Here is a 16,386-nt window from a genome sequence, read left to right as displayed (position 1 = left end):
TGTGGATGCTTCCTGCCTTCTGCTCCTGCTGAACTCGTTTGCAGCTGCCTACGTTGCCAGAAGGATCCTGTGGTCCAGGCAGGGCTCCGGACACAGCGTCCGTCTCTGCCTGACTCACTGGATGGCTTCCACACCACACGTGTTGCAGAGGGGTCCCCATCTCCCATCGGCTGCACGGCGTCCCCAGGATAAGCCCCTGGAGCCCTGCTCCGCTGGCCCCAGCCCCTCCATCGCCCCGGCCAAGGCTCTGGCGTGTTCCCAGCCCCAGCCAACGCTGTAGGGCAGCAGCACGCGACACATTATGTGGCAGCTTATAGAAAGGATTGAGGAGACTTTTCCCCCTTTTATTGAAAATGATCATTTCTATTCTAGTGCAAACACTGTACATTTTACATCACAAAGCAAGAGATAATTTACAGGATACATTTCCAGCTGGGAATCCCTCCTGTGGCTTCACGCGTCAAGCTCCGCCAGCCTCATCCATCATCCATCCCTGTCATGCTCAAAAATCCCACTTAGAGGGAATCAGCCACCTATTTCTGTGTCGAGAAAAGGTGGGTGGGGGGAAGAGGGGCTGAGAAAACAGCGTTTGTACAGAGCAGGCAAAAGGAATGTGCCTCAAGACCATTTTCTCCCCTGAATGGCACCTAAACTTAGTGATAACTGATGTAACCATGGCAACTTCCGAGAGCTGTGACTGAAAGTCTACGAAAACCCTGGAGAACTCCACGCTTTCGGGATAAGGCCCTTAATGTGCCCATATATTTACATGGTTCAATAAAATACAGATTAAACGTACACAACTGTAAAATTTTGCTTTGTCTTGGTAGACAACTAGACATTGTCTCTTGGCCGAGGCCATCAGCAATTAAGAAACAAAGAACAAAACCTGTCCATTCATCCAGCTGGACTCTGTTTAGCAAACCCATGTAACCCAAGCAATATTGCCTCGGATGCTCTGGTGTACATCTTGATGTCGCCCAGCTCAAAGGTGATGTAAAGGTCTCATCCGGACTGACAACGGCCTGGCCAACTGTGACGGCATCCCCAGCCGAGTAGCCCAACCCAAGGCAAGACCCGACTAAAATCGGAAGCGCAAAAGCTTATACAACCTTCCCGCGGGAGCAGCCCCATTCAAGTCAATTCAGTCCCTCGCACAAATAAAGTGAGAAGGGTGAACAAGGGTTTGCACAGGCATTTATGTGAGCTCCTTCATGTCAACATCACGGCGTGGGGGTAGGGATGGATATCTTGGTCCACAGATGGATAAACCAGGTACCAGGAGCTTCATGCTCTCCGAACTGTCTCCTTCCTAACTTTAGAGGGGGGAGCACCAGGCTAAGGCACTCAAGGACCGGTTCAGCCTCTGAGTAACGTTACATTGCACCAAGTCCTTTTTCTTTCTGATGGTGCAGGATATGTTCTTCAATAGCTTCTCTGTTTGCATAGGCACAGGAACCAAGAGTGAGTTTCTAAGTGAAGGCTGAGATTTCCAATGTGATCACTTGGCTCTAGGAGCTGGAACGACACTGCTCACAGTAGAAATATTTCGGTTTAGAGAAGGAAAGGCCAAAAAAAGGGATCAAACAGAAAACATCACGGATTTCTTCAAACGCAGTGCTTGTCCAGCCTTGTTTCCCCTGCTGGTGTTCTGTCTGCAAGTGTAATCTGCGACTTTTAGGTTTTTGTCCTGGTCATAATTACATTCCCTTTTTTTTCCCCTCAAAAATATCCATACAGGGAGAAAAAAAAAATTCCAGCAGCAACACACACAATCATGGGCACAACTGACGCCAGTTTGGATGTGGGACTTTTTTCCCCAGCGTTAGCTCAAATACTTTGGCTGGATTTCCATTCATCCTCTGCCCGTTTAATTTTCACCTTTGGTTTAAAGAGATTTATTTCTCATCTCCCGCAACATACTGTTTTAGACTATCAAAGCCCACTGTCAGACATCTATATATGGCCAGCATGCCTGCAGCAAACACCAAGATGGAGACCTAAGCCACTCTACCAGAAGTATCCCTCATGACTGAGCTTCATTCTCCTTCCCTTACGGTCCCCTCCTCCTCTCAAGTTTGAAAGCGGTAGGCAACATGAAAGATCCTCATTGCCTCAGGATGCTTGCATGGAAGAAACCCCTTTTGGGTTGCATCTCCTCTACTCTTCACGGAGAGAAGGAACTTAGGTCCTAATTAGCTCTCCAGATCCCAGAGGAGGGAGGACAGCAGGTAGGGAGAGCAAATGAGAATGGTTAAGGCTACAGGACAAGCCTCACTGGGCAGCATTATGGGAACTGGGGGGAGATACGGTCTTCGTGTGGGATGCTCCCTGCTGAGACATCACCCACCCTTGGAGGGGCTGGCAGAGACTTTCCATGGGGATGTCCTTGTACTTTCCCAAGAGCCACATGAACCCACCTGACGGGAGAGGAGATCCTCATCTTACCCTATGAAGCTGCAAACGCCCATGGGAAAATATCTGCAAAGGAGTGTGGCTCCCTCCAGCTTCACTTCTTCAGGGTTTCTCACGGGAAGACGTGAGCTGGCCATTTCCAGCGCTGCCCGAGGCTACCGGGAAGAGCTCTGACAAGGGTGAGAGAGGCTGCGGCTGGAATTTCAATGCCCGGCTCCAGGAACCTGGATGCAGCACAAACATCCCAAACATTTTCAATGGATTTTATTTTGTTTAATAAAAAACACCAACCAAGCTTGCATGTATATCTTATATATATAAATATATACAGTATATATAAAACAAATGCATCCGGACAACGCCTTTCCCTGTGGCACAAACTGTAAGGCATAGAAAGGAGTGTCCTAACAGTCCTATTCTTGGCACTACAGAGCGATCCCTCCCGCTACAACCCCTCCATCGCTCACACCCCCATGTTGGCTTTTCTCTCTTCTTTGGCTTTTCATGGCGGCAGTGCTGGGAATACTCAAGAAAGCAATGAGAAGCCCGAGGAGGTCTTCCTCATGTCTTGGACTGGTCCAGGCAACCCGTGTAGGATGATCCCATGGCGTTGGACTAACAAGCTTCTCCCAGACGAACGGTAATGGTGCTGCCTCTGTGGCACAAGGGATTGGAGGGATGAAGGGTCAGGCAGATACAAGGGAAAGCGGTGACCAAACAACTTCTTCTTCTAGGGTGAGCTGGGGCAGGGGGGGAGAGGAGCAAGCTTTGCATCTCAGCATGATGATGGGTGGGACGCATCCACAGGCTGAGATGGGCAGAGGTTTCTTTTCGCAGTCCCATACAAAAATGGAAACCAACAAGGGTGAGACTGTCCTTTACTGAAGAAGCTCGTAGTATACTGAGCAGAAGCAATAAACCTGACAATAACAAGAAAAAAAATAATGGTGGCATTATCCCAAAAGGAAGGAGGAACCTTGTCACTCATGAGCGGTTCAGTTTGCTCCCAGTTTGGTCCCCATGTTCAATTCTGGGTTAGGGTTGGCTTTTTTTTCTTCTTTTTTTCTTTTTTGTGTTTTTTTTTTGTTTTTTTGTTTTTTTTTTTTTATCTTTCAGCACAAACAAGTTGCAAAGCAGGACGGGTGCTGTTGTATTTTCTCCTTCTCCAAGGCAGCTGCCTCCAGTCGTTAATTGACTGTGGGCACTTGATTCCTCTGTAAACTATATTCCTTTGCCTTCAGTCTCAGGTTGGCAATACTGTTGGCCATATTCATGCCCTGTGCCGGGCTGGCGTTGGTACATGTGGCAGAGTAGGTGGCCATGGCGCTGTGGGATGGAGAGAAACATCACGTCAGACACGGTCTTACATCACGCAGAGAGCGAACATGCACTGCAGCGCGGTTAAACCCCGGGGTTTCCATTCCTGCGGGATGTATTTCTTATACGAGCAGGGAATTATCACTACTTATTTAAAAAAAGTAAATCTCGCTGCTGCCGTTCACTTACCCAGAGATAACCAACGCCAAAGCTAGCTGAAGTCAACAGGAAAATTTCCATTTCCTATTTTCTAACCCAAAAGGTTTACAATGAGGTCAGGGTGCCCAGCCTGCCAGTTAGACCATTGTCCTTAAAAGTATTCCCACTGGAAGCAATGTCTTTTTGATGAGAGCAATTGCTGGTTTTATTGCTTGTGAAATCACGTCACTTCTGAAACATATGTTACATTAAAGAAACACTCTGGGAAAAACCCATTTCAACCATTGTGATGCTTTTTGGTTTCAGCCCTCTGGAATGAAGATTTCCACATTTTTTCCCCTCAAAACTTCAGCTGATCATAAAGAGCATGCCTTGAAGGCTGAGGGAAGAAAAAAAAAAAAACAACCACCCAAAACATTTTTTCTCCCTTCAAATCACGACTTTATTCATGAAAAACACTACTTTTGGCAGTGGAGGCTGAACAAAGATCTCCGAGTCCTTTCTTATCCTACCAAAAATTTGCGGATCTGCTTTCCAGACTGCTAGAAAACTCATTTAACCCGTGGTGCCCAGGTTTCTGTGAAAAGCAACACCCCCCCAGCCCCAAAACCCAACAAACTATCCGACCTGTTGCATTTCCTATACATGAGTCCACAGATCAAAACCAGCTGACAAACACCAAGTGGACTGCTGGAGAGGGTTAACTGCTGGAGAGGGGACAGCAAAGGGCTACCAAGATGATGAGGGGACTGGAACATCTCTCTCATGAAGAAAGGCTGAGGGATTTGGGTCTCTTCAGTCTGGAAAAAAGACGACTGAGGGGGGATCTTATCAATGCTTATCAATACTGAAAGGGTGGGTGTCAGGAGGATGGGGCCAGGCTCTTCTCAGTGGTGCCTGGCAACAGGACAAGGGGTGACAGGCACAAACTTGACCATAGGAAGTTCCACCTAAACATGAGGAGGAACTTCTTTCCTTTGAGGGTGGCAGAGCCCTGGCACAGGCTGCCCAGAGAGGTGGTGGAGTCTCCGTCTCTGGAGACATTCCAGCCCCGCCTGGACGCGTTCCTGTGCCACCTGCTCTGGGTGACCCTGCTCTGGCAGGGGCTTGGACTGGATGATCTCCAGAGGTCCCTTCCAAACCCGGCCATTCCATGTGATTCTGTGACTGGAGACACCCATTTAAGGCAGTCAGCGTGTTCAGGAGGAGACCACAAATGCTCTGCTAGAGGCAAGCTCAGGTCTGGTGCTGACCCTTTCCAACCGCCTGCCTGGGTGGCTCACATCTGAGGCTCTGCGAAATGCTCTCCTCCATCCCTGGCCCAAGAAAGAAGATAGCTTGTTCCTTCCCTTTTTCTTTTTTTTTTTTTTAATTTTCTTCCAGCGCTAACCTCGACAACTGAAGGGCAATGGAGCTGGTGAGGGGTCTGGAGAATAAGTCCTATGAGGAGTGGCTGAGGGAGGTGGGGTTGTTTAGCTTAGAGAAAAGGAGGCTGAGGGGGAGACATTATCGCTCTCTACAACTACTTGAAAGCTGAAAGGAGGATGTAGACAGGTGGGGGTCGGTCTCTTCTCCCAAGTAACAAGCGATAGGACACGAGGAAATGGCCTCAAGTTGTGCCAGGGGAGGTTTAGACTGGATATTAGGAAAAAATTTTACACCAAAAGGGTTATTAAACATTGGAACAGGCTGCCCAGGGAAGTGGTTGAGGCACCGTCCCTGGAGGTATTTAAAAGCCGGGCAGACGTAGTGCTTAGAGACATGGTTTAGTGATGGGTTTTGGCAGAGTTAGGCTGATGGTTGGACTCGATGATCTGAAAGGTCCCATCCAACCTGGGCAATTCTATGATTCTATGACTGGAAGAGTCTTTGCAACAGCAAAATCTCCCTTGAGGAAAGAGGGCGTTTGCTGCACAAAGAGATCCAGGCCATGGGCATCCTCGTCCCCAAGCGCTGGTGGTATCTCCGACTTCGTAGGGCAGAACTAGCCTGCCAGGAGTTTAAATGCAACACAGTGCTGTCTGAATCCTCAGCCTCCAGGAGATCCAGACCAGGTAGGTCCCATCCCTGGCCAAATGACTCCTATTTCTCACTTTAAAGTGAGGAAAAAGACCTTCACAGAGGAAGTGTTATCTTTGCATCAGGACTGGTGGAAACACAACAGCTTACACACGGAAAACTCCCCAGGATGCCAAAAATTCAGGACACTTTGAGAGTCTGTAACAGCTACTGGAAGGACATGGAGGAGGAACATTAAAATACACGTACCAAAATATAGGCTCAATTCTGCCCCACCCAGGGTGCATCAGCTGCATTTCACTGGGGTCCAGGACGTGATGGATCGGCATGCCTGGAGCCTTCCCCAGATGGCTGCGCACCCCCTCAGCTCCCTCCCTGTGGCTGGGTTGGTGATTTTACCCTCTCCTCCCCTCTAAGTCAGCAGGAACCTTGCAGTTTCACAAGGTGTACAGCCGATGGCTACTTAAGCACCCATTGCCACCCACTTCCACAGGGCGCATGTCCCCCATGCTTTTGTGCTGGAAAAAAATGGGAAGAGCCTCAAGGATACTCTAGATCAGACAAAACAGGAATTTTCAGTCTTGGGTGTAAACTGTCCCCATTCAAATCCAAGCTGCTGCCCAAGTCTGGTCTAAAACTCCAGGGAACCTCTTACCCTCAACTCCCCAGAGGTGCGGGGAAAATTACTGTTGCCCAGCGAAATCTCTGCTAAACTAAAAATCTCCAGAAATGCTCTCTTTTAGCAAGTTATTCTACAAGGAGCAGTGTCCGAGAAGGCTGTCTCCAAACATCAGTATAGTTTGAGGGTTGCTCCTGAGACTCTCCAGGGTCTAATAAGGGTTGAAGTCACCTTGCTGCCCTCTCCCTCTGCTGCATTCAGGCGCAGAAAGAGTCTCCTTCCCCTACTCAGCTGGCTGCTTTCACGAAACACAGAGGAACATCATGTTTCTGAGGCCTAAAATCCTTCTTTCAAATATGGTTTTTAATGGCCTGCGGAGTCAAAGGCTGTTAGAGTGGGAAGTGCAGGCTGACAGCGCGACTGCTAGTCTTGTTTTCTTAGGAACCTATGCTAAAAAATGTCGAAGCCAAACATTTCAACTTCAAAAAAATAATAGTATCTACTTGGCTATCTACGTGACACAGATCCGCAAATAGCTTTGGCTGACCTGTGGCTGAATGTATTTGGAGAATAAACACACTGATTGAAAACTTTCCCCCAGATCTAAGAGTAAAAACAGCGCCGGCCGCGCAGCTTTCAGCCCGGCTCTCAGCCCTCTCCCAGACTCGCCGTTCATCAGGGGCCGGTACGGCAGCACCGGGGAGATGGGGAGGGGGCAGAGGGGCACGCAAACACTCCGCACGGCTGTTTTTCACCAAGCGTCCAATATTTTAATAACCCTACTCAGTTCCAAGCTTTAATGAGGCTGGGACAACCTGGCCCAGGCGTCCATTAAGATGAACGCGATGGCTAAGAGATGACTGGCGGGATTAGAAAGCCTGGGGAGCATAAAGTGTCTGAGGGTCCTGACCGCCCCACACTGTGGAAACCAGCTGCTCTGCTCCTCTGCCAATGCCTCCTACCCCTCTGCAGGGCAGTGGGAGGGTGACAGTCCGTCCTGGTTTGCCGTGTCAGCCAGTGGGGACAGCTGTACACTGCAAATGTCTTTGCTGAAACGTCTTGGCTTAAGACAAGGGGAAGATAGCAAAATAGTGAGGATGTGTTTGCACCGTGGAGGCACAGCCAGGTCTGGACGTCAGGGGGAGAAAAACCATCCCTAAGGCTTTCCCTTCTCCCTTCCTCTCCTCGTTCACACATCCCAGTTGCCTTGGGCTTCTCGTTGCCCAGGGTGGCCCCAGACATCCCTTCCCAGTGCGCCCCTGGAAGTTACCTTTGCAGGGTCTTCTCCTAGAAGCCGTTATGAAGCCCCTCGTGTAAACAACATCTTGGGAGGGACGATCTATTTTTAAAAGTGTGAGAGGTAGAAATAAGCCACAAGCATTCAGTAGGGATCTGGTACTGTGACCAGAGCAGTCTCAGCGGGGTGGGGAAGGACCTGTGCGTCTCTCCCCTGAACCCACTACCCAGACTCCTCCCTGGAATGCTACACCAAGGAGCACTTCACAGAGAGAATGCCTTAACCCCAAAAGGGGGATTTTGCCAGACAGCAGTCCTCAGATAAAATCCAAGGGATAAGGGGCACCTCAAAGACCAAACTGGTGGTCATCAAAAGCATCCTTTTCAGTACCTGGAGTGGGTGAACTTATGACTTGTTCTTCTGGCACTACAGGGTGGATGAAGAGGATCCCATGGCACCAACAAGTGACAAACTATCAGGAAGGCCATGTTTTTGCAGACCTAACTGTGCAAACACTGTTTGGGATACAAGAAGGGGATGAAGGCGACCAAAGAAGAGAGGTCCTGGGCATGGTGTGGCTCCCAAAAGCCAGTGGGAAGCTGGTTGTGACCAAGACAGATGAACAGGAAGGAATCCAGCCAAAGGCTTCAAGGTCCTGAACAACAATAAAGCCACTGTGCTAAAAAACACCCACCTACCTCATTTTTAACTGTCTACAAGCCAGCTGGCTCCCCACAAACCAACACATCCTGTGGATCTTGTGTCCACACCCGGTTCCTGATGGGTTGTGGATGGCACAGGGAAGCCTGTGACACGCATGGACATCCCAGATCCTTTGAGCAGACTGGGGCTGCCACATCTGCACTTCTCTCCTGCCACCCCTTAAGCAGCACTGGCCACAGGAGACGGACACTGAACACCAGTCTGCCACCCAGAGACACCTGGTCCCTACTGTGGGCCAACCACAGCACAGCACAGCACAATGGCACAGCTCGGTCACACACATCCTTGTGCTCTAGCAACTAGAAAGAAATTACTCACCAGTTCAGTGCTGACCATAGAGGGGAGGACTGGGAGCAACACGCATGGAGTGATTTCCCAGCCCTTCTGCCACTGGACAGCCACAGAACTCCCTCTTCTGGCCACCGTGTGGTGGCTGAGCCTCCCCAGGTGCTCTGCCATCACCTTCCCTGGATCTGTGTCCCATGGAGAGGTTTCTTGCTTTAAACTGGATGCACTAGGGAAGCAAGTGCAACCACTTCTGCTTCCATGTATTTCTACCCGATCCTCTTTCGAAACTTCCTGAATTGCGGAGAGAGACCACCAAAAAAGAATCCGCAACCTCCCGTGAAGCCAGCTGCCAGAAAGCCCCAGTGATGCTGAACCAAGCCCACCTTGCAAGCCTGGCAGTGAGATGGGGTGGGATGGGGACAGGTAAGGAAAACCAGTGGGGTGGTTAAACTGCTGTATCCTCCAGCTGTCCCATGCAAATATTAACACCCCATCAGAGCTGTCTAAGGGCCACTCTGAGATTGCTCTATACTGTGCCAGAAACTGGTCAGCCCCAGGGGGGTTGTTCACTCACCTGTAAGGCGAGGCGGTACCCCACGAGAGATAGTCGGTGGGTCTCGGAGCTGGGCGAGGTACTATGGGCTGCTCCACAGCGGTCACGTCCCCTGAGTAAGATTTCAGCAGAGAGGCATTCTTGCTGGCCAGCATTGCCCTCTCGTTCCGGCGAAACTTGGCTCTCCGGTTTTGGAACCACACCTGGGGTGGGAAGCACAGACACCCACCAACCATCACAACCAGCTCTGCTGTGACTCTCACCCTTTCACCACACCACTTCTGCTCTGCTGGGCAAGACAGGGCTCTGTAAAACCAGGCTGCTTTGGCATGCCTGTCACTGGAAACTCTGATGACAAGACCTGGTAAAGATGCCCATGAGATGCCAACCGACCGTTGTGTCCAGCTCATCCTGGAGAGCATCTGTCAGTTGTTTAGTGGCCAGCCCAGCCCAGCCCATGACACCTTCATGTGAGGAACTGGCTCAGCAAGGTCCCTGTGGGACCGGGTCTGTCCTGTGCCGTAGGCAGCAAGGCCTGGGAGCGAGTGCTGTACAACACATCGTGTTCCATGGTCTGCTTTGACCTTCAGAAGGTGCAGGCTTGCAAGCTAAGAGCTGAGAAGCTCAAGATAATGTGTGCAGCCTGAGCACAGGACATCCAACATCTTGGCCTTGAACGAATCATATGAAGACATCTGACTGGGCAGGTAGTAGAGTATGGTAGCGGATCAGGCCTGGCAGTCCTCCTAAGGCATGGCACACTTGGGACTGCAACACAGCATGACTCAGAAGCTTGGTGACCCTAGTGTGCCATGCAGACCTCAAGGATTTCTACTGCCATACTGGAATGGCCTGATGACACCCCTCAGGTGAGGTGTGTCTGGATACAAGCTGTAGTGATTACCTGAACTCTAGCTTCAGTGAGGTTGACTCTGCGTGCAAGGTCTTCCCGTACGAAGGCATCGGGGTAGTGTGTCCTCTCAAAGACCCTCTCTAATGCCTGGAGCTGGCTGCTGTTGAAGGTAGTTCTGTTCCTTCTCTGCTTTCTTTTCTTCTTCTCTTCTGAGTTCAGCTGGTCATCTAGGAGAGAAAATTGGAGATGTGAAAGGCTATAAATGGGGTGAATAACCTCAACGGTTTCAAGATGGAAAGGGCTTAGGAAGGGGCGTGCGCAATTTCAACACCACACCTTAACCACACTGCGTTAGTCCCCACGTAAAAAGGAGGTGGAAAACGCATTGACACCAGGTATTTATTTCCCAGCTCAACTGCATAAGACGTGTACTGGCTCTCTCAGGCTACCCCATGCCTCAGCTTCCTTATCTCTAAAAAGAAACTTGTAAATCCAATATGCATCTCCCCATTCCTGACAATCCCAGAAACCTTTTCTGACCATAAAGAATGATGAAGACCTGTTCTCTCATCTTCAAATTTCCAAGGACTGCCCTTACTGGGACGTAATACAGCCCTCTGGGGCGAGCACCAGTCCTGCACCAGCGCTTACTGACTGTGAGAAGATGCTCCTATCTCTGAGTAAGGGAAGTGCAAGGAAACGGCTATTACACTGGGCTTGACTACAGCCGAGGTAATGTCGTTCTCTATATGTCACTCCATTTGGCTTAAATGAGGACTGCATTCTCTTATCCTCCCCGCATCCAGACCGCGAGGCGTCAATTCTGGCAGAGATGGGGAGCTGTGAACAAAGAGGTATCAGACAGTGGAAATGAAGCATGACTGATAGGGGCCTGAATAAGAGACAAGTGCAAAAGCCAGTTTCACTTGTACGCTTGCAAGCCAAGGACACGGAAATACAGTCAGACGGACATGGATATCGTTGCAACTGGGAAGCAAAAACCCAGTAAGAGAGAGACTGAGTATAAACACGTCGGACACCGTTGACTGAAGAACAGCTGTGCACTCTCCAGCACCCCCTTGCCTGGCCCAGGCCAGCAAGGTGGTGAACAACAAACTGTGCGCACGTATTGTTTTATGCCTCGTTTGTATTTACTCCAGCAATAAATCAGTACATCCACACATCTGGAGTCACACTTATCACCACTAGCTGCGGTCACTGGAGCAACCCCAGTGCTGAGATACCTGTGAAATGGCTTTTCTTAGCAAATACCTGCTCTGCGCCACCTCTCCTTTTCCCAGGGCTGTTGCACATGCCAATGTAGCAGCAGTGACGGAGCTACCGATGCACGGGCACTCGCGGGTACTGGCAAGCAGCGAGCGATGGCTCCAGGGGTTTGAGACCTGGGAGTCCTGGTGGACAACAGGATGACTGTGAGCCAGCAATGTGCCCTCGTGGCCAAGAAGGCCAAGGGCATCCTGGTCTGCATCAAGAAGAGTGTGGCCAGCAGGTCAAGGGAGGTCATCCTCCCCCTCCGCCTTGATGAGGCTGCAGCTGGAGTGCTGTGTCCAGTTCTGGGCTCCCCAGTTCAAGAAGGACAGGGAACTGCTGGAGAGGGGTCAGCAAAGGGCCACCAAGATGACGAGGGGACTGGAACACCTCTCTCATGAAGAAAGGCTGAGGGATTTGGGTCTCTTCAGTCTGGAAAAAAGATGGCTGAGGGGGGATCTTATCAATGCTTATCAATACTGAAAGGGTGGGTGTCAGGGGGATGGGGCCAGGCTCTTCTCAGTGGTGCCCAGGGACAGGACAAGAGGTAACGGGCACAAACTTGACCATAGGAAGTTCCATCTCAACATGAGGAGGAACTTCTTTCCTTTGAGGGTGGCAGAGCCCTGGCACAGGCTGCCCAGAGAGGTGGTGGAGTCTCCGTCTCTGGAGACATTCCAAACCCGCCTGGACGCGTTCCTGTGCCACCTGCTCTGGGTGACCCTGCTCTGGCAGGGGGTTGGACTGGATGATCTTCAGAGGTCCCTTCCAACCCTATGATTCTATGAATGCTCTTTATTAGGACAAGCTGGCGGCTATGACACCGGCTTTGCTTCTACCCCACCTGTACCAAAGTATCTTCACTCATCACACCTGTGGCAGCACAGCAAATACGTCGGTTTCCGTGGGAAGCCGCATTGAAGGAATTGAGATCAAGGCACCAGCCTGCAGGAGCAGGAGGCCACCGCTGCCTCCAGTGAAACAGCCCCATTCATGCTGCAGGACTGGTACGCCGTCGCCTTGAGCTCATCCCTCATCAAGCGCTCCGGTATGTGTGGGGTCTCACCAAAACCATCAAGGCTTCTCATGCTCCTGCAGCCCCAGCCTTCAACGCTCCCAAGCACACCGGGCAGAGCCCCAGGTGGGGCAATGTCCCCCTGGTCCCACTGTCTTACGTGGAAGAACAGTAGTGATGGTTGGGAGGATCTGAGCCAATATACATGTCAGCAGGCATTAAAATATATTCATCATTGTCTCTGTAAAAATGCGTGAGCTAGTGAGTTATATTTTAAGTTAATCACTGCGCACCTTGGCCCAGGTGACACTCACCACTGAGAGTCCACGGGCTTGACCTGTGATATACAGTTGCAGAATATCCCCTCGACAGTCGTTCCTTTCACCATATACAAATACGACAGCTCCCCTCATCCTCCTGTTCCTGAGGGGGCATGTAAGGCACGGGGAGAAGCTGACAAGGAAATTAAAGTCTACGGTTGTTGTCCTCACCACCTGTTTGTGTTGCTTTTCACAGCCCATCTGGTAACAGTTACTGCACCTGAACGCCTTTGGAGCAAGGCCCATCCATTTGGGAACAAAAGGACATTCCTCTTAAATGAAAGTCGGTTTTTCAAATTCCTGCAGGTTTACAGCTCCTCCGTCCCCAAAACTTCTCCAGCAGCCCAATGATCCCCAGCAGGCTCCCTTCCAGCCTGGGGATTCCTGGGTGCAAAAATACACCCTTGGTTTTCTTGTATCCGAGAGGAAGTGTTTGAAGACCAGTTTTTAACAGGCACGTTGAGTCGTAAAGCTGAGCTGGGGAAGGGACTGGCAGAGGCGGGAACATGCAAGAAAAACAAACACCTGTAGGAATCCCAGGGCATTAAAACAAGGCACCAGGTGAATCTATCCCGCTCAGGTGGTGGGAAGCGAAGCAGTGAAGGAGAGGGATGGGATTTAACCGCTGGTCGTGCAGGACACCATGCAGCATCTCTACCTGGGGGGTTCAGTGTTGTCACAGAGTCCGTGCCTTACAAAGAAGCAGAAAAGTCCTGCGCGTTTCTCTCCTGAGTCATCATCAACGCTTTTATAAAAAGGGTCAGCAATTTCCCCCTGGCTCTACTGGCGAGCTTCGGCGCCGTCGTCGTGCTGCTGTGCACCACACAACACAGCAAACAGTGAAGAACAAGCCCCAGGGCACGATCGTCCCTCTGAACGGCAGAAACATTGCAAGACCAGTTGCCGTAGAGGCCAACGTCAACATGGGTGTCTGGCCTCCTCCTGAGTTATCCGTTTGATGCTATTTTCTACTCTAAACCCTGCCCACGTGGAATGGATGAACAAATCCATAAAAGCCTTTGGGACCCCTTGAGAATCCCCTCCAGGCCTTCAAAGCTCCTGCCCAGAAGACGACACCCGGCTGGAGGGAGCACAAGCCCAAGGCTGCCTGGGCATTGCTCGGATCCTGCGTGACAGTTACACATGAGGAAGGGTGAGGACATCTCTCTGGGGAGCAAGCAGAAGGGCCAAAGCCTGTAAAACACTGGAGAACAAGAATCCCTCCTGCCAAGCACGTTAATACAATTTGCCTGGTTTCCTCCCGGCGTAAAGCGAGACACTGGTGATTCACAGCTCACCTCGTAATTACCGGACCCAAAAATAGCAGGGCCAAGGAACGGAAAAGTTGCAGGCAGTGTCCGTGTCGCAGTGACTCACGGTCAGGTCACCGTTGGCTAACGCACCTCCAGCATCGGCTGGCGCGGAGCGGGGACGTGAGTCACCTCCTTTTTCCAGGACGCTGCTGGATGGAGGTGGCTCGACAGCAAAGCACAGCCTGTGGCGGGGGGCGGTGGGGAATTTGAGATCTCCCTTCACCGCGCCTCTGGAACAGCGCAACACAGCTAGATCCAAATGTCTGCACGAGTTACTTGAGTAGCAGGGGGGAAAAAAAAAAAAAGTAATAATGGCATTAGCCCAGAGCCACTGCTGGGTTGATCACTCTTTGCGTTTTGCCGTGTGGACATGCCATATGTTGATTACAAACTGCTAACGAGGGACTGCAGACACCTAAACCCCAGGTGTCTGCAAATGTCACCTTGCTCACAGCAGTCACCAGCTGCCTTCAGCAGGGTATTCCTTTATTTTTTTTCCTGCCGTCATTTCTTTATCAGGAAACAAGGCTGAACGCTGAATAACGGTATACCTAAGCAGCGCTGACAGCACTAGTGACCGGAGTCAGCAGAAAAGGAGGGAAGAGGAAAACAGCTCTAAAGCTTTTTAGGTGGGTCAGAAGTCTTTCATCAACGTTCTTTTAATCAGAAATATTTTATTACAAGCCGTGTCCTCAAAAGCTGAGCTGCTCGCAAATGTGTCCCCCAGAGAGATGGAAACGCACGTTCTCTTCTCAGGAACCCAAGGCTGGAAAATACGGGAATTTCATTTCAAAATCCCACAACCTTTCGTGTTGGGCTGGGAGATTTTGTTTCTTTTTCCCACGTTTGTGTTTTCCTGTATTATTTCTACATTCACCCACGACATGCAAATCCTGGTGTCGTACACAAACGCGCTTCTAGGATGCACCAAATAAATTTTTAATTGCTCCTAAGTGATACAGTATGGAACGTCCTACTCTTTTTTCCCTTGCTCATCATGTCTCCTCTTGCAACGCGACAGATCCGCGCTTGAAGACACTCCGATCTGTGCTCCTTATCGCACAGCCGCTGTCCTAGTGTCTGGGACTGCCACTTGGGGTAGGGGTACCCTCGAACGTCTCCTGTTGGGATGCCGCATGGAAAATACAATGCATTATAAAGCAAAACAGAGTGGAGAATTAAATACCTACATATAAGTCACATATTTTTTTCCACCACTACTTCCAACCGCAACATATTTTGGATTTCCAGTTTGCAGGAATGCTTGTGCATACTTGCCTTCATTCCAGGTCAGAACAAAAACTAGTTTCCAGATGGGATTTACATGGTGTGGGCAGTTTTAAAAAGTTTTGACCGATTCTATTAAGTCCAGAACCAGCTATTATAGTACGTTAATTGGATCTGAATTGAAAGTAAACAATTGGATTTAATTAAGTGAGGAACAGAGACATGTAACCGCAGTATCACATACGGTAAGGCAGGAAAGATTTGTCACATCAGTTATATAAACTGTAAACTGAGAAAGCATTCCAGGAAGAAAATAAGGAATCACACTATAATCACAGCCTTCCAAATAAGAAGTCACCGCTAAAGTTTGAACACAGATTAAAGAAAAAACGAGACTAACTATTTCACAGGGGAAAAAAAAAATAATCTACAAACTAAAAACCTAGCAACTAAAAACTGTTTTAAAATAAAAAAAAAATAAATCCTGAAATTAAAAAAAAAAACAACAATGAAAGTTTTATTCAGAGTGGTGGAGAAAGAAAAGAAAAAGGAGAAGAGATGGGAAAAGAACAGTTTGAGTAGAAATATTTCTGCGGGTCCCCCCTGGCTCCGGGCAGACTCCTCTCCCCAACATCAGCCGTCCAGACAGTTACAGCCCTTCGCAAGCTCATGTTCCATTTTCATTTGCGCTCTGCTTTGCTTTCGATTCATTATATTCCTCCAAAATACTGCAACTCTTTGAGTGCTGGGCAGCTTTCTCAACTTATCTCATATAAAAAACCCCAAAAACCCAAATCCAAAGGGTTTAATAAGGCGCCAGGAAGGGGAGCGGGAAGCAGAGACAGGGACATACAAAATCCACCTGATGGCAAAGCCCTGCCCCGTCCGATTTGAGAGGGGTCTCAAGTGATTTTCCACCCGTGCGGGATGCTGGAGACGAGCCAGCGTGCCGTGGGGAGCGGGGCTGCCATGGACAGGGGGTCCCAGCACCGTCCCTCACGCAAAGACGAGATCGCACCCCATCTAAAACAGCCGACAGACACCAACAGCGCTCAGCGC

The 16,386-nt window shown here is 49.9% G+C and overlaps 1 protein-coding gene across 1 annotated transcript in view; it reads right to left on the bottom strand.

The window, feature by feature from the left end:
• Positions 1 to 367: 367 nt before the first annotated feature.
• The window catches only part of PRRX1 (paired related homeobox 1), a 43,453-nt gene continuing 27,434 nt past the window's right edge, over positions 368 to 16,386 (bottom strand). Inside the window, exons 2-4 of the mRNA XM_054213258.1 lie at positions 10,235 to 10,410; positions 9,352 to 9,533; positions 368 to 3,741 (exon numbers count right to left, since the gene is read on the bottom strand). Coding sequence (XP_054069233.1) covers positions 3,603 to 3,741; positions 9,352 to 9,533; positions 10,235 to 10,410 — 497 coding nt within the window. The 3' untranslated portion in view covers positions 368 to 3,602. The remainder of the gene's footprint in view (positions 3,742 to 9,351; positions 9,534 to 10,234; positions 10,411 to 16,386) is intronic.

Source organism: Rissa tridactyla, chromosome 8 (genome assembly GCF_028500815.1).
Source record: "Rissa tridactyla isolate bRisTri1 chromosome 8, bRisTri1.patW.cur.20221130, whole genome shotgun sequence".
In the NCBI taxonomy this organism is placed as follows: Eukaryota; Metazoa; Chordata; class Aves; order Charadriiformes; family Laridae; genus Rissa; species Rissa tridactyla.
This window is presented reverse-complemented; position numbering and strand designations above follow the sequence as displayed.